The following is a 26,304-nucleotide window of genomic DNA, read 5'->3' as shown; positions in this document are numbered from 1 at the left end:
TGCAGAAGCTTCCAACGTGACAAGTGGCGCTCGTGCATGCAGCGGTTAGTGCGTTTTTAATGCACTGAACGTGCGACGAGGTGCATTTAAGGAAGCTGCCAAGTGACTCAGCATGGCAATAATCACAGATTTGACATTTAATTATGGTTTAAATTTTCAAGATCTTACAAAATATAAGTTCTTGAATATGTAACATTTTATCATATTATTAAAATATGAAACAGTTATTGTAACATAATTACAATATAATAAAATTTAGTTTTCTTAGAATATATAATTATTTTAGTATAAATTTAATAATTTTATTTTAATAATTATTATAACATTTTAAGAGACTTGAAAAGAACTTTATTTATCTATAGTTTATATATATATATATATATATATATATATATATATATATATATATATATGTGTGTGTGTGTGTGTGTGTGTCTTTATTACTTATGTTTGTGTTGTTGGAAACAAAACAACAGCAAAAGTAATACAATACATAGTTTGAAGTAATTAACTAAACTATAAATAAAAAATGTTTAGCTTTTTTAAATTGAAAAACAAATAAGTATAATTCAATTTTTATAAAAGTAGTTTAGTTTTAATAGTAAAAAATAGTATAAATAATTCATAGTTAACCCAACCAGATTGAACCGAATCTCATCGCAACGAACCCAACCCAACTGAATTGAATCGATCAAAATCAAGTCGAGATGAGCCTAACTGAACTTAACCATGCCGAACTAAGCTGAGTCGAGTCGAGTTGAACAAAATCGAGTCGAGTTGAGCCGAAAAAAATCAAGCTGACTAGAGTCGAACTAAATCGAGCTGAGTTGAACCCCATTGAACTAAATCCAATCTAACTGGAACAAATCGAATATAATTGAATTGAAATGAACTGAACCTAACTAAAACGTATCGAACCCAACGCAACCTACCCAATCGAACTGAACCCCACCCAACCCAACTCAACTATACTTGACCAAGTGGAACCTGCTAAGCCGAGTTTAAGAATCAGACCAATAATTGGATTGCCATATCTCTTAGCAAGGTCTTCAAAATGCAATTTAGTTGCTTCGTATGTCGAATCATACCTCTGCACTGGAAGTCAAAAAGGAAAAAAAGAACAAAAAAATAGAGAATTTCCTACGTTATAGTTTATAACAGCATGAAATTGAACAATGAACAAGATAAATATTAATCTCAATTATTTCGTACAAATTATGTCAGGTTTAGGGCTAAATCTTGATGCTTCTTGTGACCAAAAAAGTTGTATTGATCCACGCATTTGCACAACTGAACTCATTTTCCCCTTGCAAGAGCCAGCTTCTTCATCAAGGACAATCTGCTCTGTCTCAACATCATTAGCAACCCTCCCCCGATCATTAACACCCCTTTTCAAGTAACTGCAGAAAATTTTCATTACAGAGAAAATTAATTTAACCATTACTGTTATAGCCAGATAGACACAATGTAAAACCAAACATCAGCTCAAAATACATATAACTCATGATATCAAAGAATATTTCCATGTTTAATTCATATATATTCCAATCAAACCAACACAAACTCGTAAAATTGTAGAGAACAAGCATCAGCAAATGTTTAACCAATTGTGTACTATGAACTTTGCTCTAACTATAATAACCACAAAATCAAAACTTTGGCTCAGGAACCACTGTAAAATCTAATATAAACAATCCTATGGAATAAAACAATTGCAAGAAATGAAAATAGGATAAAAAATCATAGTTGTAGGGAAAATTATTTAGAAGAGTAGAAGTTTCCCTTGCAAAAAAATAATGATAGATAAGTCTAGGAAAAACAATCCAGGGCAACAAAACTCATTACATAAGAGAAATATGGTACTAATCATTCCATCAAATTGCACCAAACGATGCAAAGCCTATAATTAGTCAAATATACAACATACATACGACTATCATCACAGCTTAAACAATTGAAAACCCATATTTCACCAAGCTCAGAAAAAGAGAACTTGAAAAATAGAGGAATGATAAGCTGAATTAGGCAAGAATCACAATAAAATGCTCCCAAATCTACCTAACTAATTTAAGACTGAATGCATAAGGACAGATCATGAAGTTAAATTCTTTACTTAGAATGTGTAAAGCTAGACCTGGTACGTACCTGAGTTTGGTAACTTGTCGCCCACTCCCTTTCAATTCCCCAAAACAGATAACAATGGGAGAATACTGAATAAAACTCTTTATTAACTGTAAGTATGGGTATCACAATAAAACAACCAATAACTGGGAGCAGGGTCTCCGTCAGTTACTTGAGAGCATAACCTCTCTTACAAACTCTTTAATCAACCCCTCCAATATCTTCTTCTCTCGTAAACTCGCCAGGCCCTAACATTACCCACCTCCTGAAGATCAACCTTGTCCTCAAGGTTGAAGTCTGGATATTGATCTCGGATGGTTATGGCATCTTCCCATGTTGCCCCATCTGGTCCTCCCTCTTGCCATTCGATCAACAATTCCTGCCGTTCGTCCTCTCCTTGCTGTACCTGCCTTTTATCCAGAACTCTGACCGGCCGGGGAGACGGTCCCTCCATCTCCAAGTCTAGGGGTAACTCTTTCTCCACCCTGTTCTCCCCCACGGCTTTTTTTAATTGCGACAAATGGAACACTGGATGTATCCGCGCGGATTCAGGTAGTTGCAACTTAAATGCCACTTCACCTACCTGCTGTATGACAGGGAAGGGTCCAAAATACCGAGCGGCTAGTTTAGAATGTAATGTGGACGACATCGACGTCTGTCGGTGGGGCCTTATCTTCAGATACACCAATCTCCCACCTCTACATGGGATGGTCTCCTAGCTTTGTCGGCCTGTTTCACCATTACTTCTTGAGCCCGGGCTAGGTGAAACTTTAGCTGGTTGAGCGCCTCATCTCTTGTCTGTAACTCCTGGTCGATGATAACAGTTGAAAAACTGTTATTTTCATGCTTAAAATTGATACTAAAAGCAACTTTTAGACTTAGAAACTAGCTTGAAATCATGCCTTTTACCTATATTTTCAGAAATAAGAGAGCTGGACAGGTTTATGCTTGATTTCAGTGTTTTTGTGCAGGTTTTAAGGTGAATTTAGTGAAAGAAGTGAAGAATGAGAGAGATGGAATCAGAAAAGGAATCAAAGAGTGCAAAAAGAAGAAGTCGAAGTCACCGCTCAGCGGCATTTTACCGCTGAGCGGCACTCAAGAGGTTGCGGGAGGTCCGCTGAGGGGCAAAATGGCCGCTGAGGGGAGAAAACGAGACGCGCAATCACCGCTGAGCGGTATTTTACCGCTGAGCGGCACACTTATGGGCTTGGGCTTTTGATTCTTTGTAATTTTAAAATAGTATATAAGCTTTAGGACGTCCTAGGGTTTGTATCTTTGGCAGAAACGAAGCAAACACTCTCTCTTCCACCCCTTTGAAGGAGGATCTTGGATGCTCAGGCTACCTCTTCACCTTTATTGGGTTTATTCTTTCATTCTTTCATTGTAATTCATCTAGGTTCACCATGAATATGGTGAACTAAACCTTGTATGTTTGTTGGGGAATCAATGTAATCTCTTGAAGCTCTCATATATGGAATTTATGCTTGCATCTTAATCTAAGACTTATGCTTTCTTTCATCATTAGTTAGGGTTTTTCCTCTTTGCTTAATGCTTGCATTGTTTAACTCATTCTATTGCATGATTATTGGTTTTGTCGATACGGACACGTACGGGGAAGTCTAGATCCGGGGAATTTCTCCCAATATTATATTGGTTGTCGTTAAGCTCCTGCACTTATGAACTAATCATTAGGAATGCTAGGAATTATATGAACTCGTGATTAGGGAGAAGCCATCTAGAATGGTACTTTAGAGAGTGGCATTAACAATGATGATTTGAATGTTGAATTCCTAAAATGTATGAGAGTGGATGAGATGAAATTGACCCCCAACAACATATTCATTCATATATTCCATTGAAAGTGTTTATCTTTTGTCTTTGCCATTGATCAAATTTCATGCATACATGTTTATTTTCGTCTTTTGCATAATATAATCCAAATATTTCGTCTTTAAGTCTTAGATAATCAAGAAACCACACAACTAAACTAGGCCGTGAGTCCTTTGGGAAGAACGATACTTGGTCTTACCAAGTTTATTACTTGAACGATTCGGTCATACTTGCCGAGTGTGAAACAAGTTTGTGACATCATATTTTGGTGCTTACAAATTTGTCCATCAGTCGACGGCTTCCACTAAGGTTTCCCCCGGAACGAACCTGTGCAGGAAAGGAGGAGACCTCCCATAAACTGTTTCAAATGGGGTGCATTTGGCCGACTCTTGATAGGTGGTGTTATACCAATATTCCGCCCATGGTAGTACTATGCTCCATCCCTTCGGTTGTTCTGAGCAGAAACATCTCAGATACCCCTCCAATATCCTATTCAAGACCTCAGTCTGTCCATCGGATTCCGGATGATAGGCGGTACTCATCTTCAGTTGAGTTCCTTGTAATTTAAACAACTCCTTCCAAAAATTACTCAGGAACAGTGGGTCCCGGTCACTTACGATAGATATTGGCACCCCATGCAACCAGACGATCTCCTTTACAAACACTTCAGCCATGGTCCGGGCGGAATAGGGATGTTTCAGTGGTATGAAATGTCCATATTTGCTGAGACGGTCTACCACTACTAGCACCGCATCATACCCTCGGGACTTGGGTAACTTAACAATAAAATCCATGCTTATCTCCTCCCAAATGGCGTTGGGAATGGGTAAAGGTTGCAGAAATCCTTGCGGAGATGATGACAGATATTTATGTTGTTGACATACCAGGTAGCTTGCAACGAAGTCGGTCACGGCTTTCTTCATCCCTACCCAGTAAAGAGATTGTGCCACTTTGCGATAAGTTCGATACACCCCTGAGTGTCCTCCTGTTTGCATGGTATGGAACTCGGTTATCAACTTGGGTACCCAGGCCGAGCGGGCCGACAGCACAAGCCTCCCCTTATAGTGTAACCTCTCGTGTTCCAGAGTGAACGACGGATGGGAGTTGGGGTCATTTCTCAAATCTTCTATTATCTTCTTTAACTCTGCATCTGCCTCGACTTCCCCCAGAATCTCCCCGAAGTCTTGCCAGTAGGGTCGAGCCATCACTCTCAACTCCTTTTCTTCCTGCGGATCCTCCTCTTCCCTCCGTGATAGGGCGTCTGCTACCTTGTTGGTGACCCCTGATTTGTACACGATTTCAAAGTCATAGCCCAGGAGCTTTGCAATCCAATTCTACTGATTCTGAGTGGTGATGCGTTGCTCCAAAAGGTACTTCAGGCTCCTTTGATCGGTGTGAACCACAAACCGTTGTCCCAAGAGGTAGGGCCTCCAGTGTTGAATGGCTAAAACCAACGCCATTAATTCCTTTTCATATATCGACTTACTTAGTGACCCCTCGGACAACGCTTTACTAAAGAAGGCTATGGGCTGCTTCCCTTGCATGAGCACCGCTCCTATCCCTCTTCCCGATGCGTCACACTCAATGTGGAAAGTCTGGTCAAAGTCCGGTAGAACCAGCACTGGTGCAGTAGTGATTGCCTTCTTTAATCTTGCCATAGCGTCCTCTGCTTGCTCCGTCCATGCAAACTGCCCCTTTTTAAGGAGGTCGGTCAAGGGTTTGGCAATCTTCCCATAATCCTTCACAAACCTCCTATAGTATCCTGTCAGTCCCAGAAATCCCCTCAAAGCCTTCACTGTCTTCGGTTTCTCCCAGTCCATCACGGCCTTCACTTTATCTTCGTCCATTTCTACACCCCTCGCGGATATCCTATAACCCAAATAGCCTATTTGGGCTTTGCCGAACTCACATTTCTTTTTGTTGGCCACCCACCTGTTGGTCACGAGTACCCCTAGCACCGTTCCCACATGCTCCAAGTGCTCTTCCCAGGATCGGCTATACACCAGTATATCATCAAAGAACACCAATACGAATTTTCGTAAGTAAGGCTGCAGCAGGCTGTTCATTGCGCTCTGGAATGTGGCTGGTGCGTTGGTGAGGCCGAACGGCATCACCATGAACTCGTAGTGACCCTGGTGCGTCCTGAAAGCCGTTTTCTCTATGTCTCCTTCTCCCATCCGTATCTGGTGGTAGCCTGACTTCAAATCCACCTTTGAAAAGTATTTAGCCCCTCTCAGTTCGTCTAGCAGTTCCTCTATCAGGGGAATAGGGAATTTATCGGGTATCGTGGCTCGGTTAAGGGCCTTATAGTCCACACAGAATCTCCAGCTGCCATCCTTCTTCTTCACTAATATTACCGGACTAGAGTACGGACTGTTGCTCGACCTTATGACGCCCATCTTTATCATTTCGGCCACCTGCTTCTCAATCTCCCCCTTCATCACATGGGGGTAGCGGTACGGCCTAACATTCACGGGGCCCGTCCCTTCCTTTAAGGGAATCTGATGTACCATGCCCCTGTTAGGTGGTAGTCCGCTCGGCTCGTGAAATACGCTCGCGTGCTGCTCCAAAATTCGCTTCATGTCATACGTCTGCTTCTTTGTCAAATCCGGACCGAACGGTTCTTCTCCCTGGTCGTACGGGTTTCGTTCCTCATCCCTTTCCATCTCCCCAAGCTCCCACAACAGCCACCAGACCTCCACTTCTTTCATTTTGAACAATGCTTCTGGTTCCACTAATCTCCGCGTTAAAGTCGGATCTCCTTTAATGGTCACGATGCGCCCTGCTTGACCGAACGCCATGGTTAGCTTGCCCCAATTCAACGTTACTTCTCCCATCTTAGCTAGCCATTCTACCCCCAATATCACGTCAACTCTGCCCAGTTCAAACAGGTGGAATCGTTCGGTGATCACTGCCTCTCCCATGTGAATCCTTACTTCTTCACAACACCCCCTCGTCTCCTTTCTCTGTCCATCTCCCAAACTCACCTTATAGGGTGAAGTATCTATTACAGGTAATGCCAGTTCCTTTAGCAATCCTCTTCTTATGAAATTGTGGCTGGTGCCGCTGTCAATCAAGATCAATACTTGTTTCGTCCCTATCTGCCCATGCAATTTCATCGTTCTGGGTTGGGTGAGCCCTCCTGCCGAAAAAGCGGATAGCTCCATGATAACAGTTGAAAAACTGTTATTTTCATGCTTAAAATTGATACTAAAAGCAACTTTTAGACTTAGAAACTAGCTTGAAATCATGCCTTTTACCTATATTTTCAGAAATAAGAGAGCTGGACAGGTTTATGCTTGATTTCAGTGTTTTTGTGCAGGTTTTAAGGTGAATTTAGTGAAAGAAGTGAAGAATGAGAGAGATGGAATCAGAAAAGGAATCAAAGAGTGCAAAAAGAAGAAGTCGAAGTCACCGCTCAGCGGCATTTTACCGCTGAGCGGCACTCAAGAGGTTGCGGGAGGTCCGCTGAGGGGCAAAATGGCCGCTGAGGGGAGAAAACGAGACGCGCAATCACCGCTGAGCGGTGTTTTACCGCTGAGCGGCACACTTATGGGCTTGGGCTTTTGATTCTTTGTAATTTTAGAATAGTATATAAGCTTTAGGACGTCCTAGGGTTTGTATCTTTGGCAGAAACGAAGCAAACACTCTCTCTTCCACCCCTTTGAAGGAGGATCTTGGATGCTCAGGCTACCTCTTCACCTTTATTGGGTTTATTCTTTCATTCTTTCATTGTAATTCATCTAGGTTCACCATGAATATGGTGAACTAAACCTTGTATGTTTGTTGGGGAATCAATGTAATCTCTTGAAGCTCTCATATATGGAATTTATGCTTGCATCTTAATCTAAGACTTATGCTTTCTTTCATCATTAGTTAGGGTTTTTCCTCTTTGCTTAATGCTTGCATTGTTTAACTCATTCTATTGCATGATTATTGGTTTTGTCGATACGGACACGTACGGGGAAGTCTAGATCCGGGGAATTTCTCCTAATATTATATTGGTTGTCGTTAAGCTCCTGCACTGATGAACTAATCATTAGGAATGCTAGGAATTGTATGAACTCGTGATTAGGGAGAAGCCATCTAGAATGGTACTTTAGAGAGTGGCATTAACAATGATGATTTGAATGTTGAATTCCTAAAATGTATGAGAGTGGATGAGATGAAATTGACTCCCAACAACATATTCATTCATATATTCCATTGAAAGTGTTTATCTTTTGTCTTTGCCATTGATCAAATTTCATGCATACATGTTTATTTTCGTCTTTTGCATAATATAATCCAAATATTTCGTCTTTAAGTCTTAGTTAATCAAGAAACCACACAACTAAACTAGGCCGTGAGTCCTTTGGGAAGAACGATACTTGGTCTTACCAAGTTTATTACTTGAACGATTCGGTCATACTTGCCGAGTGTGAAACAAGTTTGTGACATCATATTTTGGTGCTTACAAATTTGTCCATCAAGTTTTTGGCGTCGTTGCCGGGGACTCTGGTTTAACTGGTTAATTTTTGTGATTATTGATTATCTTTGACTTTAAATTTGAATTTCTGTTTTTATTTTTCTTTTTTTATTTTATTTTATTTTATTTGATTAGGTTAGATTTGATTTTTATTTGATTAGATTTATTTTATTTTATCTTTTAGATTAGGTTAGATTTTATTTTTTTAGATTAGGTTTTATTTTATTCTATCTTATTTGATTCTATCTTCTAAATCTTTTTATCTTCTGAATATATATCTTCTTCTATACCTTTTTGTGCTAACAAATCTTTTCTAGGGTTTTGTTTTCTTGTGTATGCAGAAAGCAATTCGAACTAGGAGTAAGAAAACAACAGAACCACTTCTTGAAGGTCTAGAAGAGAGTAGAAGGAGGAGAAGAATCAGAACATCCAGAGAACTTTTCCCTTCTCCAGAAACTCTCTTACAATCATCACCACAAGGTTCTGTTCATAGCACAGGAAGTATGGAGAACAATAATGCTAGAAGAACTCTTGCAGATTACACTAATATTGCTGGACCTGAACACTTTAACAGCATAGCTAGACCTAGAGTCAATGCAGCCAACATGGAGGTCAAGCCAGCATTAATTCAACTGGTGAAGAGTAATCAATTTAATGGGTTATCTCACGAAAGCCCATATGAGCACCTTACTACCTTTAACGAGATCTGCAACACGGTCAAGATTAATGGGGTGCCAGACGAAGCTATCAAACTTAGCTTGTTTCCTTTCTCATTGGGAGGCAATGCTAAGCTTTGGTTGAACTCTTTTCCAGAAGAAAGTTTCACAGAGTGGGAAGCAGTGGTCACAAAATTTTTAAACAAGTACTTCCCACAATCTAAGGTGACCAAAGGCAAGCAAGAGATTTCTTCATTCAAGCAAGGCATGGAAGAATCACTGGGGCATGCATGGGACAGGTATAAAAGCTTGTTACGTAAAACTCCCATGCATGGTTTCAAAGAAGAAGAAGTAGTCCTAACTTTCCTTGGAGGGCTTGGTTCACAAACCAAGATGATGCTGAACGCCTCAGCAGGAGGCAATATTAAATGGAAAACTCCAGAGGAAGCAACTGAACTTATTGAAAATATGGCTACTAGTGACAACGAACTCAATATTGAAAAAGGAGATCCTAGTCAGAAGGAGCTGTTACAATTAAATGAGGCATTGCTTATCCAAAATAGAATTATCTCTCAACAGCTTGAAGAAGTAACCATGAAACTTTCTCAAATACCACAGGAAGTACAACAGGTTTCAATGATTCAAGAGCACCAAAAATGGCAGATGCAATCTACTCCAGTTGAGAAAACAACAACGCTTGAAGAGACTTTCCAGAGATTCTTAAAGACAAATGCGTCTTATTGTCATAATGTGGATGCTGCATTTAAAAAAATGGAGGTCTATGTTGAGAGAATAGTTGACGAAATGAAACATGATAATCTTGGAAAGGAATGTAAAACTGTTGTGACTAGAAGTGGTAGAGTGTTAGAGGAGAGAAAAAAAGAGAGAAAGGAGAAAGAAAATGAGAGTGAGAGTGAAAAAGAAACATGTGAGTGGAAAGAAAGAGTTGAGAGAGAGAAAAAGAAAAAAGAAGAAGAGGAGACGAGAGAAAAAAATGAGAGAGAAGAGAGACAGAAAGAAAAAGAGTATGAAAAGCCACTTCCTTATCCAAAGGGTTATTCAAGGAAGGAGAAAGAAAAGCAGTTGGAAAGATTCATGGAACTGTTTAAGAAGTTGGAGATCACTATACCATTCTCTGAAGCATTGCAACAGATGCCAGCATATGCAAAATTCTTGAAGGAACTTCTCACAAAGAAACACAAGTACATTGAGAAGGAAACTATAAATATACAGGGCAATTGCAGTGCAATCATACAGAAACTACCTCCTAAACTTAAAGACCCAGGAAGCTTCACCATTCCATGCACCATAGGAGATGTGAAAGTTGGAAGAGCATTGATTGATTTGGGAGCTAGCATTAATCTAATGCCGCTATCCATGTGCAGAACAATTCAGGGGCTGGAAATTAAACCAACCAGAATGGCTCTTCAATTGGCAGACAGGTCTCTTAAATATCCATATGGAGTGGTTGAAGATGTTCTAGTGAAGGTTGACAAATTTGTATTTCCAGTAGATTTCATTGTGATGGAGATGGAAGGAACTAGTGATGTTCCTCTTATTCTTGGGAGACCTTTTATGAAGACTGCTAGAGTTTTGATTGATGTAGAGAATGGTAAGCTTAAACTGAGAGTTGATGATGAAGAAGTCACTTTTGATGTATCCAAGGCCATGACGTATCCAAATGATGACAAAGCATGCTTTCAATTTGATGAACTTGATGAAGTTTGTATGGTTCAAGAAAGGATGGTGCGTAACATTTCTCCATTGGAAAAAACGCTCATTGATGCATGTGAAGATTTGGATGAAGAAGAAGAGAAATTGATTGATGAATGTCTGATGGACTTGGAAACATTGAAAAAGGGTCCAGAGGAAGATCCAATATTCGAAACAATTGATAAGGAAGAAACAATCAAAGCACAGTCTCCAGAACTAAAAAGATTGCCATCACATTTGAAATATGTGTTTTTAGAAGAGGATGGAACAAAGCCAGTCATTATCAATAACTCTTTATCTTTACAAGAAGAAGAGCAGTTGATAGAAATTCTGAAAGCCAACAAAGAAGCAATTGGGTGGTCAATATCAGATCTCAAAGGTATTAGCCCAACTTATTGCATGCACAAGATTTTTATGGAAGAAGACTATAAACCAAGTGCTCAACCATAGAGAAGGTTAAATCCTGTTATGAAGGAGGTGGTCAGAAAAGAAGTGTTGAAACTGCTAGAAGCTGGTATCATCTATCCAATTTCTGACAGTGCATGGGTGAGTCCAGTACAGGTGGTGCCAAAGAAAGGTGGGATGACAGTAATTTATAATGATAAGAATGAACTTATTCCCACTCGGACAGTTACCGGCTGGCGTATGTGCATTGATTACAGGAAGCTGAATAAAGCTACTAGGAAAGATCATTTTCCTCTTCCTTTCATGGATCAGATGCTAGAAAGGTTATCAGGGCAGACTTTCTATTGTTTTCTAGATGGATATTCTGGATATAATCAAATTGTGGTAGATCCAAAAGACCAGGAGAAGACGGCTTTTACGTGTCCTTTTGGTATCTTTGCATATAGAAAGATGCCTTTTGGATTATGTAATGCTCCAGCTACGTTTCAGAGGTGTATGCAGGCAATCTTTGCTGATCTTTTAGAAAAATGCATTGAAGTATTCATGGATGACTTCTCAGTTTTTGGAAACTCCTTCCAAAGATGTTTAACTAATTTGAACACTGTCCTCAAAAGATGTGTTCAGACAAATCTGGTTTTGAATTGGGAGAAATGTCATTTCATGGTAACTGAAGGAATTGTATTGGGGCACAAAATTTCTGCTAAAGGAATTGAGGTAGACAAAGCTAAAGTAGAAGTTATTGAGAAACTACCTCCACCAACAAATGTAAAGGGGATTAGAAGTTTTCTTGGTCATGCTAGGTTTTATAGAAGATTTATCAAAGATTTCTCAAAAATTGCTAAACCATTGAGTAATCTCTTGATGAAGGATGCTCCTTTTGTGATGAATGAAGATTGCCTGAAAGCTTTTGATATATTGAAGCAGAAGCTAGTGTCAGCTCCAGTAATTGCAGCACCAGATTGGAATCAAAATTTTGAATTAATGTGTGATGCAAGTGATTATGCAATAGGAGTTGTCCTCGGCCAAAGGAAAGAACAAAAGTTTCATCCAGTTTATTATGCTAGCAAGGTGCTGAATGATGCTCAATTGAATTATGCTACCACAGAGAAAGAGTTTCTTGCCATTGTATATGCTTTAGAGAAATTTAGACCTTATCTTATTGGGTCTAAGGTGATTGTCTATACAGATCATGCAGCTATTAAATATTTGTTGACAAAACCATATTCTAAGCCACGTCTGATCAGATGGGTACTACTGTTGCAAGAATTTGATGTAGAAATCCGTGATAAGAAAGGAAGTGAGAACTTAATTGCTGATCATTTGTCACGGTTAGTCAACAATGAGGTCACTAGCAAGGAGCCTGAAATCTGGGAATCTTTTTCAGATGAATCACTCATGTATATTCAGCAGAGGCCCTGGTTTGCTGATATGGCAAATTTCAAAGCTGCAAGAGTCATGTCGGAAGATTTAACTTGGCAACAGAGAAAGAAATTTCTGCATGATGCCAAGCAATTTGTGTGGGACGATCCGTATTTGTTCAAAATTGGAGCAGATAATCTTCTGAGGAGATGTGTTACAAATGAAGAAGCAGAAGGAATTCTCTGGCATTGTCATGATTCACCTTATGGAGGACATTTTAATGGAGAAAGAACAGCAGCAAAAGTCCTTCAATCAGGATTCTATTGGCCAACTTTATTTAAAGATGCTCATAATCATGCTAGGAATTGTGACAAATGTCAAAGAGCAGGGACAATCACTAAACGTCATGAGATGCCTTTACAAGGTATTTTAGAGGTTGAGGTTTTTGATTGTTGGGGTATTGACTTTGTTGGACCCTTCCCTCCATCTTTCAACATTGAATATATTCTGGTAGCAGTGGATTATGTGAGTAAATGGGTGGAAGCATTGGCTTGTCCTAAAAATGATGCTAGTACGGTAATTAAATTCCTGAAGAGACAGATATTCTCACGTTTTGGCACTCCAAGAGTGTTGATTAGTGATGGAGGATCTCATTTTTGCAATTATCAGCTAGAGAAAGTACTCAAACACTATGGAGTGAAGCATAAGGTAGCTGCACCTTATCATCCACAAACCAATGGACAAGCTGAGGTATCTAACAGAGAGATAAAAAGAATCCTGGAAAAAACAGTGACTTCATCAAGGAAGGATTGGTCTCTCAAATTGGATGATGCTCTTTGGGCTTATAGAACAGCAATGAAGACATCTATGGGATTATCACCATTTCAATTAGTCTATGGGAAAGCATGCCATTTGCCAGTTGAATTGGAGCATAGAGCATTATGGGCTTTGAAATTCTTGAATTTTGATCCTTATGAAACTCAATGCACACGCAGAAGGCAGATTTTAGAGCTTGAAGAAATGCGGTTACATGCATATGATTCATCCAAGGCTTACAAAGACAAAATTAAATTTTATCATGACAGGAAGTTGGTGAATAGAGTTTTCAATCCAGGACAACAGGTACTATTGTTCAACTCAAGATTGAAGATATTTCCTGGGAAGCTGAAGTCAAAATGGACAGGACCATTTGTGATAAAAGAAGTGCATCCACATGGAGCAATTGAAATATTTGATCCATCTGCTGATGATCCACAGAAAAGCTGGGTGGTAAATGGTCAACGTCTTAAGCCCTATCTAGGGGGAGAGGTGCAACGATTTTCCACAATGATGTTGTTGGTTGATCCTTGAAAGTTGGGTCAGGCTCGGGACATTAAACAAGCGCTTACTGGGAGGCAACCCAGTATCTTGTAAGTATTTTTGTTTTTGTTTTTAGATTAGGGTTTGACGTATTCTATTGAACACCTGGTTTGTTATGATGGTTTGCTATTAACTGTGATTGTGTGATAAGTACTGCTTGATGATGCTTATTGATTGATTGATGTTGAGAGGATGTGCACATTAAAATGCTTATACAGGTGATTCACAAGCTTTGTGAACAAATGCATGATATCATGATTGTGATTGTGAGATTAAGCAGGATGTGTATGTCAAATGTGAATGAGCTTATATGTGAGGTTTTGAGCTCCAGAGTTTTTGGTATGATTGAATGCTATTATTTTGAAAGCATGAATGATTTTGCCCAGGTTTTCTATAATTGAATCAAATTGCTTGTTTTGCATCATGTGATCAAGGCCATTTGTTGGAATCCTTTTTATTGGCCAAATTCATAAAGTTAGCCTACTAAAAGAGAACACGTTGTGTTCTATCCTTTGAACCCTTAGCCTTGAACATACATTGAAAACCTTTGATTGAAAATCTTTACCTTGAGTTAAGTAGAAGATCTTGTATGGTATTGTTAAATGTTCAAGTTTGGGGTTGTTGGGAAAACATGAAAAGAAAAGCATTGAGCTAAGAGCTAAAAAGTAAGAATATGCAAAGAAAAAGAAGAGAAAAGAAAAAGAAGTAAAGCTCAATGCAAATGCAAAGGCAAAAGAAAGTTGGGAATGAATAAGATGATTGTGTTGTTATGATTCTCTTAACTCAAGGATTTTGTGATCCAGAAAAACCAATTTTCTTGTTAGCCCAGCCACATTATAAGCCATTGAAAAGTCCTTGTGATGATGCATGCTTGTGAATGTTTTTGATTGTGGTAAAATGAAAGGCAAAGTTGATTCATGTGACATTGTGATAGTGGAGTGAATGAGTGAAACACTTTACCTTTTATACACTTGTGTGTTGAGTGAAACACTTTACCTAGTGAGGAAATATTCCATAAACACATGAACATCCATGCTTAATTGATTGATCATTCATGAAAAATAGCATTTGTTGGAATTTAAATGACTTTGTGAATACTAAAGCATGTGCACATCATGATTGAACTCTTAGTCATAAGTTTGAGTGAAGTTGTTACTTATCTTGAGAAAAGGATTTTGAATGAGTGAACCGTCATATGAATTGGTTGGAGATGGAGTTACATTTTGTTTGCTTGAGGACAAGCAAAGTTCTAAGTTTGGGGTTGTGATAACAGTTGAAAAACTGTTATTTTCATGCTTAAAATTGATACTAAAAGCAACTTTTAGACTTAGAAACTAGCTTGAAATCATGCCTTTTACCTATATTTTCAGAAATAAGAGAGCTGGACAGGTTTATGCTTGATTTCAGTGTTTTTGTGCAGGTTTTAAGGTGAATTTAGTGAAAGAAGTGAAGAATGAGAGAGATGGAATCAGAAAAGGAATCAAAGAGTGCAAAAAGAAGAAGTCGAAGTCACCGCTCAGCGGCATTTTACCGCTGGGCGGCACTCAAGAGGTTGCGGGAGGTCCGCTGAGGGGCAAAATGGCCGCTGAGGGGAGAAAACGAGACGCGCAATCACCGCTGAGCGGTATTTTACCGCTGAGCGGCACACTTATGGGCTTGGGCTTTTGATTCTTTGTAATTTTAGAATAGTATATAAGCTTTAGGACGTCCTAGGGTTTGTATCTTTGGCAGAAACGAAGCAAACACTCTCTCTTCCACCCCTTTGAAGGAGGATCTTGGATGCTCAGGCTACCTCTTCACCTTTATTGGGTTTATTCTTTCATTCTTTCATTGTAATTCATCTAGGTTCACCATGAATATGGTGAACTAAACCTTGTATGTTTGTTGGGGAATCAATGTAATCTCTTGAAGCTCTCATATATGGAATTTATGCTTGCATCTTAATCTAAGACTTATGCTTTCTTTCATCATTAGTTAGGGTTTTTCCTCTTTGCTTAATGCTTGCATTGTTTAACTCATTCTATTGCATGATTATTGGTTTTGTCGATACGGACACGTACGGGGAAGTCTAGATCCGGGGAATTTCTCCTAATATTATATTGGTTGTCGTTAAGCTCCTGCACTGATGAACTAATCATTAGGAATGCTAGGAATTGTATGAACTCGTGATTAGGGAGAAGCCATCTAGAATGGTACTTTAGAGAGTGGCATTAACAATGATGATTTGAATGTTGAATTCCTAAAATGTATGAGAGTGGATGAGATGAAATTGACCCCCAACAACATATTCATTCATATATTCCATTGAAAGTGTTTATCTTTTGTCTTTGCCATTGATCAAATTTCATGCATACATGTTTATTTTCGTCTTTTGCATAATATAATCCAAATATTTCGTCTTTAAGTCTTAGTTAATCAAGAAACCACACAACTAAACTAGGCCGTGAGTCCTTTGGGAAGAACGATACTTGGTCTTACCAAGTTTATTACTTGAACGATTCGGTCATACTTGCCGAGTGTGAAACAAGTTTGTGACATCATATTTTGGTGCTTACAAATTTGTCCATCACTCCATTTGTTCGAGTTCGGCCTCAGCCTCTTCTTCCCCACCTGATTCCTCGTCTTCGGCCAGTATCAGCATCCGAAGACTCCTTTCCGGACAGCGATGGCCTGGACCGAACGGTCCCCCACACCTGAAACACTTCCCTTCTTCCCTTCGTTTGACATATTCAGCGTACGGTAAATCCCGCACGTTCCTACCTTGATTGTTTGAGAACGTTCGTTCTCCTTCTCTCCTCGGAATCCCTTCCTTCCCTCCTGTCCGCCCCCTCTCGGCGGTTCCCGTTCGGTTCTGATTATGACGGCTGGTGTCCGTCCTTGTTACCGAACCGCTCGGTTTACCCCACGTCTGGCCCTTGCTTATGGTTCCTCCTTCCGCCCTTGTGCCCCCTTGGAACTCTTCCACGTCCTTTGCTAGCCTCATTGTGTCCATAAATTCTCTCGGGTCAAGCAACCTGAGTTGATTACGGACCCCTTCCTGCAAGCCTGCCATGAAATATCCCATCAGCTGTGCCTCCGGTATTTTCTCCGCTTGGCCGACCAACACTTCGAATTCTTGGATGTATTCTTCCACGGTCCCTGTTTGTTTACAGGCCGCCAATCTCTCGAAGACCGTCCCCCGGTTTCTGCCTCCGAACCGGATCACCAACGATTCCTTTAATCCGGCCCACGAACGGTTCCTGGCCTTCTCCCTCCAAAACCTGAACCAGTGTCCCGCGATTCCCTCCATGCTGATGTAGGCCAGTCGCAGCTTTTCTTCCTCCGGCACTCCTTGCAGTTCAAAGAATTTGTCCGCTCTATAGATCCAATTCAAGGGATCGCTGCCTTCGAATATGGGTAAGTCCACCCTTCTCCTCCAATACGGTTGCTCCTCACGGTGTCCACCCTCTGGGCCGCCGCCCTCTCTCTCGTCTTCCTCATTCCTTCTCCCGTTGACAGATCCCTGACTTCCCTCAAGGTTTCCCTCATGTCGTCGACCTCGCTCTCCTATCACCTTCACCAGTTCCTGGACTGCCGCCTCCAGTCCTCCCATGGAGATTTCTATGACCTCCAATCTTCCTTCGACAGCATTCACTCTTCCTTCCATAATGCTCTCCTCCTCTCAATAGGATCCGGCAGGTCGGACCAATTGTTACGTACCTGAGTTTGGTAACTTGCCGCCCACTCCCTTTCAATTCCCCAATAACAATGGGAGAATACTGAATAAAACTCTTTATTAACTGTAAGTATGGGTATCACAATAAAACAACCAATAACTGGGAGCAGGGTCTCCGTCAGTTACTTGAGAGCATAACCTCTCTTACAAACTCCTTAATCAACCCCTCCTATATCTTCTTCTCTCGTAAACTCGCCAGGCCCTAACAAGACCTCTTTTGCAAATGCAGACCACTGAGAAGTTAGGTGAACAAGTTGAAAACAACAGGCTACCAAAAAAACAAATTCAAAACTAAGAATGAAACCTAGGTGTACAAAAAGGAGAATAAGGAACACAATAATAATAGTTCCCTAATCATTTTCGAATCACATTTACCCCACATGGAAGATGTTGAGATCATTTTTTAGAGAAATGAATTCATTTCATTTCTATACCTAATCAGCATAAACACGGGACAAATAAAGACGTAAAAAATGTTCCCTTAAAGCAGAGTTATGATCATCAGATCTAGGTAGTGGAAAGGACATGAGAAAAGAAAACAATTGGATAATGTGTATCATCAATGTGGAATGAGAAGAAAAATAAAGCATGCATGAATTCAAACATCGGAGACATGACTGAGTTGGCATAGTCAAACACGGATATCTCAGAATAAACTAAAAGTGCAGAACAGTTAAATGGGAGAGGGACACACATGGTCAGAAACTAGAGCAAAGAATCATAACCAGCTTTTACTCTACCACATTTCACTTAGTGATAATTCACACGACTCTCCATTGTTAGAACCCTTAACCAGTCAAAACCCTCCACAGATAGCCCTTTCAAATACATTGACAACCAACTTTGATACCAATTTATACATCCAAGCACTTGGTAAATCCACCCTCAAAAGCTAGCTATTAAGGAAACGAACGGAGTATCTCATATTGCTTAATGTAGGACTTAGGCGCCCCATAAAAAATTATAGTTCAAATGTAGGATAAAAATAAGACTTGTAAGGATAGTCACTTCCGTACATCTTGAAACAATAGAAATTTAGAATATTCTCCCTCGTTTAAAATTATACCAAAAAAGCAATTTATAGAATGGTCTAGCATGGTCTCTAATGAGTATTTTCTCATTGTGGAAGGAACTGCAACCATCATCCATCCAATCAACCACTGTTGCTTTGCAGTTGACTAGTCATTCAAACTGTTAAACTATAGGAAAGAGAGAGACATTTAGTTGAAACGTGTTTATGAGACAACACAAGTGTTTTACTTGTATTAAGAAAACGAAAACAGGACAATAAATAAATAGAAGAGCTTTGACATCCTCTAATAACAAAGATACGAAATTGGAATAAAAATATCCCTAATAATACATATATAATCCAATTTTTCCTTATTATAAAGGATTTGTACTTTATTTCTATAATTATAAAATAATCCTTACAGAAAATTGCTTTAGAAAAAAGTTGACTAGTTGGGAAATTTTACAATGTACTAGATAGTTCTACCATTAATCATCACAGAGAAAGAGAAGAAGAATATTATATTAATATATAATTTGAAAAAAAATCATATATAGCTAGAAATTTAACAAAACACTTCTAAGGATGAAATTAAAATATAATCACAAAAACACATAGAACACTTATCTAATTTAAATTATCATAGTGATTCGTGACATTTGAATCAACTATGAAATAAGAAAAACATGAATAAAATATAAAAATAAGACCTTACCGTGTCCCTGCAAAATGTTTAGATCGTCTAGAAATCATGGAAACACTGAAGTCTCTTCCAAAAATTGATAGACGACTCTGCAATTTTTTAGAACCACAATTCAAATTATACAATAACAATTGTTGTGAATAGTTAAACTAATTGACAAGACAGCAAAATAACGTAATAAAAGTGGGTAAAGGCAATGGAGGATAAATAAGGATCGCAAATAAACCACACCCATAGATATTGTTAAAATCTATCCAATTTTGACAGGGAATCCTCGTATTGAACCTGACGATATGTGCATATTTGTCTTCTCCCAATCTCCATACCCATTTTATATTACTAAACCACACTTCGTTATTAGGTAACCTAAAAATCTTATGTTCATTGTTCTCTTTGATCCTTTGTTTTGTTTCATTTGAAGAACTCTTCTTTCGCTACACAATCTTTCATTTTCTCTCTCAATTGTTCAACTCGTTCAATGTCCACTAAGTTCACTAGATTCAAAAGGTATTTTCCCTCTATCACAACCTCAAGTAACAATTGTTTTCCTTTGTGTGGTTTTGATCAAACGATGTATTACATTTTAGGAAATGTAAACCTCAATTTCATCAAATTAAATCATTTCTAGGACACACATTTGATAGTTTTTTACTTGTTTTTTAATTATGAAGTGAAAATGTTCAAGTCTCAATTTCAATGGTGTAAACTCTTAGTTTATTAGGTAACTTCAAACACTTATATCTTTTCTCTTTAGTTCTTAGTTTTGTTTCATTTTAAGAACCCTTATTTTGCTTCACAATTTTTCATTCTCTTTCTCAATGGTTCACTTAACATTTGCAAAAGAAATAGATGTTGTAATTTCCCTTAAATTTCAGTTGTGTTTTTTTTTACTCTTTTCTACAATTACTTCACATTTATGCAATTGTTATTTGGTAATCTATTTTAAGATTTATGCAATTATCATTTCTTGACATTGGACATTGAAGAAAATAAAATGTGTCCCCCTAACATTAAATCCTTGACAATATCATGGCCCCCTTTTTTGTAAAATTTTTTTTTAGTAAATATTTGAGATACTACAAGAGTCGATATGAAGGTGGATATGAGTATACCCGTTCCTCAACAAGGACAGAGATGAGACACAAGATTCTTACATGACAAGAATGAGTACATTCAAACCCGATCCTTAAGCACAATTGTAAGTATTAAGTCCAGATCTGAATAAGCAGAAACTACACAACCATGTGGACTTATTATATTTCCAACACGCAACAAATTATTGAAATGAAACACTCAAATAGCTCTTATAAGCCATAGAAGATCATTTCAATCAAAAGTCGTGATTGAATGAAGTCAATGAACAAAATTTCCGAACAGTTGTTGTATTATTGATGATTTCCGTTTCCTTTTTGATTTGCTCTTCTTGAAACATATATTATAATATTAGTACTTTATTTTATCTTTAATGGAATTCATATTTGAGTCTAAAATTAAAATCACTCTTATATTTGTATGAAAGTGGATACGAAATGGATTTACAAGACAACACCATAATGAATCTAAAGATAGAATCATGTTATGAATTGAATGACAAACATAGTCTCGAAAGTCAATGGCCTCTTCATTACTTTCTATGCATTTTACCATTGAAAACTACTCATAAGAAATGACTTCAAAATGATTTTGAAAACCATTATTACTTAAAAATATATTACAGTGGATTAGTTTTAAAGTTTTAAAGCAACAAAACATCTTTGGATAACAAGTTTTATGACAATTCTCATTTCTTCCCATTACCACCAACCAGATGCCTGTCTCATCAATCAATAAAATATACTGTTTTCGGCCCTCACTGTTATCCAGTACTTGGCAATCATTATTGCATTAAGTTAAAAAAAATACAGGATCCAGAAATACAGTACTAATGTTTTACTTTGCATGGTCAATTGGATTTGAGGACCAATTAGCAACTGGCTAGAGAGGTAATGGAGTTGCACAGGTTCGTAATCTTTTTCTAAATTATAAAAAGTTGCATGTTATATGAGCATGAGAAATTTTAGAATTGTGGATACATTTACTCAAAGCTAATATGAGACATAACTTTCATTGTGATTAATGGATGTGACTTGATATTTCATAAATTTAGCACTTACAGTCTAACCAAGTGAGACAGTAGATAGTGATTTGAAATTCAAAATTATCAGTTTTTTTGCATTGTTTTTCATACAATTATTTTGCTTCAATCTCTTTAATTTCATGATCACATATTTTGTGCGAGGAAAGAATCAAGACATTGATTTTTTTAATTATAATCACTTAGCTAAAATGGCCAACCTAACATGTATCATTATCCTTTATTACCTAATTGAACCAAACAGACAGATTTTGATTTGGAACCTTTGAGCCTAATGAAAAACAAATGCTTTCCACACCTTAGAGTGTTTATCACACCCACCAAAAAGAGGAAAATATTGGGTATCTAAAGCAATAACCTGCCTAGTTCAAAGAAAATAAAATCTAGTTAGGAGTTTGAAATATATATGTGTGTGCTTGTGCATCTATGTGTGTTTATGAAGTAAGAACACAAATGCTCTCTTGTTTCCCCAAGTGGTGTAAAACCATGTTATTTGTTAGTAAGGCCTTATTACAAGTCAAGAAAGACCTTAGTGATCCTTCCACACATTTTTTATTATGTTTTCATGACAGATGAAGAGCATGCGTGTAGAATAATCCGTGCAAAAAGACCCTTTACATAAGGCCTCCAGTTATTGAGGGCCTCTAGATTTTAGAAACCCACAAATTTGTGCTAGCCTATTATTTCTTTTGCCTTCTAGAAATACAAAGGGGTTCAGCTTTCATGCCTCCAAAACCTTTATGACAACCTTTGTAAAGGGCAAATTTGTTTTGTGCATTTTTAATGCTGACTTGAGTGGAACACTCACCTGATGCATTTCAATCGAGGAAAACAAATTATAAAAGGTGTTTATTTGTACGAGTAATTAGCCATAATTATTAATTTCTATAGAAGAAATTTGGGGCCAATACTTCTAAAATATTATCTTTTATATTTCTAAAATCATAAATGTATTTATTTTCTTTTTCTTTTTTCTTGTTTGAGGAGACAACCAAAGTTCTAAGTTAGGGGTGTTTCTATATATTTTTGCGAGTATTGAAGCTAACCACTTGTTATTCTATCCCGAGTTCCAGTAATAGTGAAGTTAAGACATTTTTCATCTTGCTCTACCAGCAGGTATACTATAAATAATTCTAAATTTACCATGGATCTTTAATGAAAATGCATGCTTCAAAGAAGAGCAAGTAGGCTTTCATTTAACAGAAACAAACTATAATGAATGACGGACGACAGAAAGGAAGTAACGTACCTGCCTAAAATGACCATGAACTAAAGCTATGGTCCAAATAGTGTTATTGCATCTTGACCTGATTGCTTGTGTCAAATATGCATTCCAAACAAATATATTATCATACGACATCCCTCCGTCTTCGCTAGGAGAAACGTTCTTTTGCAAACTTTGCATTATAGGGTAAGTGTAACTATAGAAAAAATCCTTGGTAAAATCGACACTAGACAAAAGCTTTTTGTACCTGCAGTGAGACGTGGTGATGGTAAGAAACTGATGTTGTTAGATGTGGTAAACGTTTTGGAAGGGTTATCTACATGAGCTCAGTCTTAGAGTGAGCTAAATCAGATTGGATTGAAACATGTGGAATGGTTATCAATTGGCTCTCCTTGATGCTATAGATTGCATGGCCACATATAGCACCAATCTGTCTACGTTTAGTAACGAGAATCAAGTAGTAAGACTCGAGAAACTTGATGCAGCCTTGAAATGATAGAGAAATTGGTTGAGATATATATAGTACACATGTATATACACATGATGAGAGAGAAAGAGAGAAGAGAGAGAGAGAGAGGTACTAACCAGCAATTCCGAAAACCTTAGCGACGAAAGTGAGGCCGCCAGTGGCTCTATTACCCTCAGCAATCCGCTAAAGCAACCTCTTGATCTCCTGGGGTGAATACAGGACGGGGTCTTGGCTGATATTCAGATCCGACGGCTCTGATCGATCAATTTTCAACACTCGGAAGAACCTCTTACTCCGATCAGGTAGAACCTCTGCGATTGCGATTGCAATTTCAAAACTAGGTTAATTTAATCGGTTGTGTAAAAGATTATTGCGTGACGAATGAATGGATAATTACCGCTCTGGTTTCGTAGAGTCTGAACTTCTCGAGGGCGTAAGAGTCCGGGTCCAGTTCGGGATCGTTGGAAGGGTGAACCTTTGCAGAGGCAGTGACAGGGGTTGATCCCGATTTCGCCATCTAGTCTCTTCTATTGTCTTCTATTCTCTATCTATTTCACTCCCAATTTTCATTGTCGCACTCGTTCCCTATCCCATTTCATCTTTCTCCTTTCAACTTTAAATACCCTTCTGCTACCATTCGTGCGGATTATCCCAAATAATCCTAAATCATTACAATAATAATAAATAATACAAATAAATTGTATATATTTATAAGTGTCAACTATATTTGTTTATAATTCCTGGTCCACTAAAATCTAATTATATTTTTTGAATTAAAGTTTCTAAAAACTATCTAAATAATATATACTTTATCAAACTTTAAATTGTTTACATAAATAAAAAATTATAGATTTTTGTCAAACTAAATAATAAATATTTAGTATCTTTTGATTTTTATCCAGAGGATGTTTGAAAAAACCATTGGATTTGGAAGCGGTGTGAGAAGGAGGAAGGAACCAACTCAACTCATTTCTTGGCTGATGGGGTCTCGTCCTCACATACACAGGCACTGGTAATCAAATCAATTAGACCCTTTTCTGTTTCACGCAACCTTCGTCGTTCTTCCTTTTTCTTTCTCGTCCACTAACCCTATGCCCCAATTTGTAAAGTTTCGGCTTTTCTCGCGTTGCGACGCACTCAAAACTCTTCCTTTCTCCACCAACCGAATGGACATGGTCGATACCCTATGTACCCATCTCCACCAAAACAATGACAGTGTTGAGAACTCATTGTCCAAGGTTAAGCCTAAACTCGATTCTCAATGTGTCATTGAAGTCCTCAATTCCTGTCATCCCAAGCAACCTCTATTGGGCGTCAGATTTTTCGTTTGGGCTGGATTTCAATCTGGCTACAGGCACAGTGCTTACACGTACAACAAAGCTTGCAAGTTGTTTGGGATTCAGGAAAATCCCCAAATTATTCGTGATCTCGTTCTGTCTTATGAGGCCGAAGGGTGTTTAGTCAATGTCAACATGTTCAGGGAGGTTCTGAAACTGTGCAAAGAAGCCCAACTAGCTGACGTGGCATTGTGGGTGTTGAGGAAGATGGAGCAGAGTCTCAACATCGGTGCTGACACTGTGATGTATAATGTGGTTATTAGGCTATGTTGCAAGAATGGCGACATTGAAACGGCTGAGAAGTTGATCGGGGAGATGAGTTTGAACGGTCTTTACCCTGATTTATTACGTACATCGCAATAGTGGAGGGATTATGTGATGTGGGTCGCCCAGAGCATGCTTATTCTTTGCTTAAGGTTATGAGAGTACATAGATGTTCAACCAATTTGGTCCTTTTATCAGCCATTTTAAATGGCTTGTGTAGGTCTGGATCTATGGAAATGGCATTGGAGTTGTTGGATGAAATGGAGAAAGGTGGGGATTGCCGTCCAAATGTTGTTAGTTATACATCTATGATTCAAAGTTTCTGTAAGAGAGGTCAGTGGACGAAAGCATTGGATATTCTGGATAGAATGAAAGCTTCGGGGTGCCATGCAAATCATGTTACTGTTTTTACTTTGGTTGATAGCCTTTATATTGAGGGTCGTGTAGGAGAAGCTTACAACTTGATCGATAAGTTTGTGGTGGAACATGGTGTTTCTTATGGTGCTTGTTGCAGTTCACTTGTGATTTCATTGATAAGAATTAAAAAGTTGGACGAAGCAATGAAGCTCTTCATGGAAATGCTTTCTGGTGATGCCAGACCTGATACTTTGGCATCTAGCCTTATGCTAAAGGAGCTTTGTATGAAGGACCGGGTATTGGTTTCTGTGATGTAGTCTGCTGGTACTTTGTTCATTTCTTCCCCTTGTAGGAGACAGTGTATTCTTGAGAAACAATATGCTTGTCTTTATCTGTGATGTAGTATGCTGGTACTTTGTTCATTTCTTCCCCTTGTAGGAGACAGTGTATTCTTGAGACCAGCAGACTACATCACAGAAACCTCCTTGAACATGTTGACATTGACTAAACACCCTTCGTCCTCATAAGACAGAACGAGATCACGAATATTTTGGGGATTTTGCTGAATCCCAAACAACTTGCAAGCTTTGTTGTACGTGTAAGCACTGTGCCTGTAGCCAGATTGAAATCCAGCCCAAACGAAAAATCTGACGCCCAATAGAGGTTGCTTGGGATGACAGGAATTGAGGACTTCAATGACACATTGAGAATCGAGTTTAGGCTTAACCTTGGACAATGAGTTCTCAACACTGCCATTGTTTTGGTGGAGATGGGTACATAGGGTATCGACCATGTCCATTCGGTTGGTGGAGAAAGGAAGAGTTTTGAGTGCGTCGCAACGCGAGAAAAGCCAAAACTTTACAAATTGGGGCATAGGGTTAGTGGACGAGAAAGAAAAAGGAAGAACGACGAAGGTTGCGTGAAACAGAAAAGGGTCTAATTGATTTGATTACCAGTGCCTGTGTATGTGAGGACGAGACCCCATCAGCCAAGAAATGAGTTGAGTTGGTTCCTTCCTCCTTCTCACACCGCTTCCAAATCCAATGGTTTTTTCAAACATCCTCTGGATAAAAATCAAAAGATACTAAATATTTATTGTTTAGTTTGACAAAAATCTATAATTTTTTATTTATGTAAACAATTTAAAGTTTGATAAAGTATATATTATTTAGATAGT

At 38.4% G+C, this 26,304-nt stretch overlaps 1 protein-coding gene and 1 pseudogene across 1 annotated transcript; one reads left to right on the top strand and one right to left on the bottom strand.

The window, feature by feature from the left end:
- Positions 1-994: 994 nt before the first annotated feature.
- On the bottom strand, positions 995-23,798 carry LOC148200261 (phosphatidylinositol-3-phosphatase SAC1-like). The gene is made up of 6 exons (XM_088111214.1): positions 23,567-23,798; positions 23,286-23,480; positions 23,021-23,186; positions 22,725-22,947; positions 19,354-19,430; positions 995-1,400 (listed from the first exon to the last, which is right to left on the bottom strand). Coding segments are annotated over exons 3-6 (501 nt in total). The 5' UTR covers positions 23,023-23,186; positions 23,286-23,480; positions 23,567-23,798; the 3' UTR covers positions 995-1,201.
- A 362-nt stretch (positions 23,799-24,160) lies between these two features.
- Positions 24,161-25,444, top strand: LOC148200260 (pentatricopeptide repeat-containing protein At5g47360 pseudogene; annotated as a pseudogene).
- The last annotated feature ends 860 nt before the right edge of the window (positions 25,445-26,304 follow it).

This window comes from Vigna umbellata, chromosome 4 (assembly GCF_029865625.1).
Source record: "Vigna umbellata cultivar VRB3 chromosome 4, Vumbellata_1.0, whole genome shotgun sequence".
In the NCBI taxonomy this organism is placed as follows: Eukaryota; Viridiplantae; Streptophyta; class Magnoliopsida; order Fabales; family Fabaceae; genus Vigna; species Vigna umbellata.
The sequence above is the reverse complement of the archived record's forward strand: the minus strand, read 5'-3'. Positions and strand labels throughout refer to the sequence as shown.

Excerpts from the sequence above, each read along its gene's own strand:
- LOC148200261 (XM_088111214.1), bottom strand. Across the intron at positions 19,431-22,724 it reads TTCATGGTCATTTTAGGCAG|AGTCGTCTATCAATTTTTGG; the intron begins GTACGTTACTTC and ends AAAAAATTGCAG. Across the intron at positions 1,401-19,353 it reads AAACATTTTGCAGGGACACG|TTACTTGAAAAGGGGTGTTA; the intron begins GTAAGGTCTTAT and ends AATTTTCTGCAG.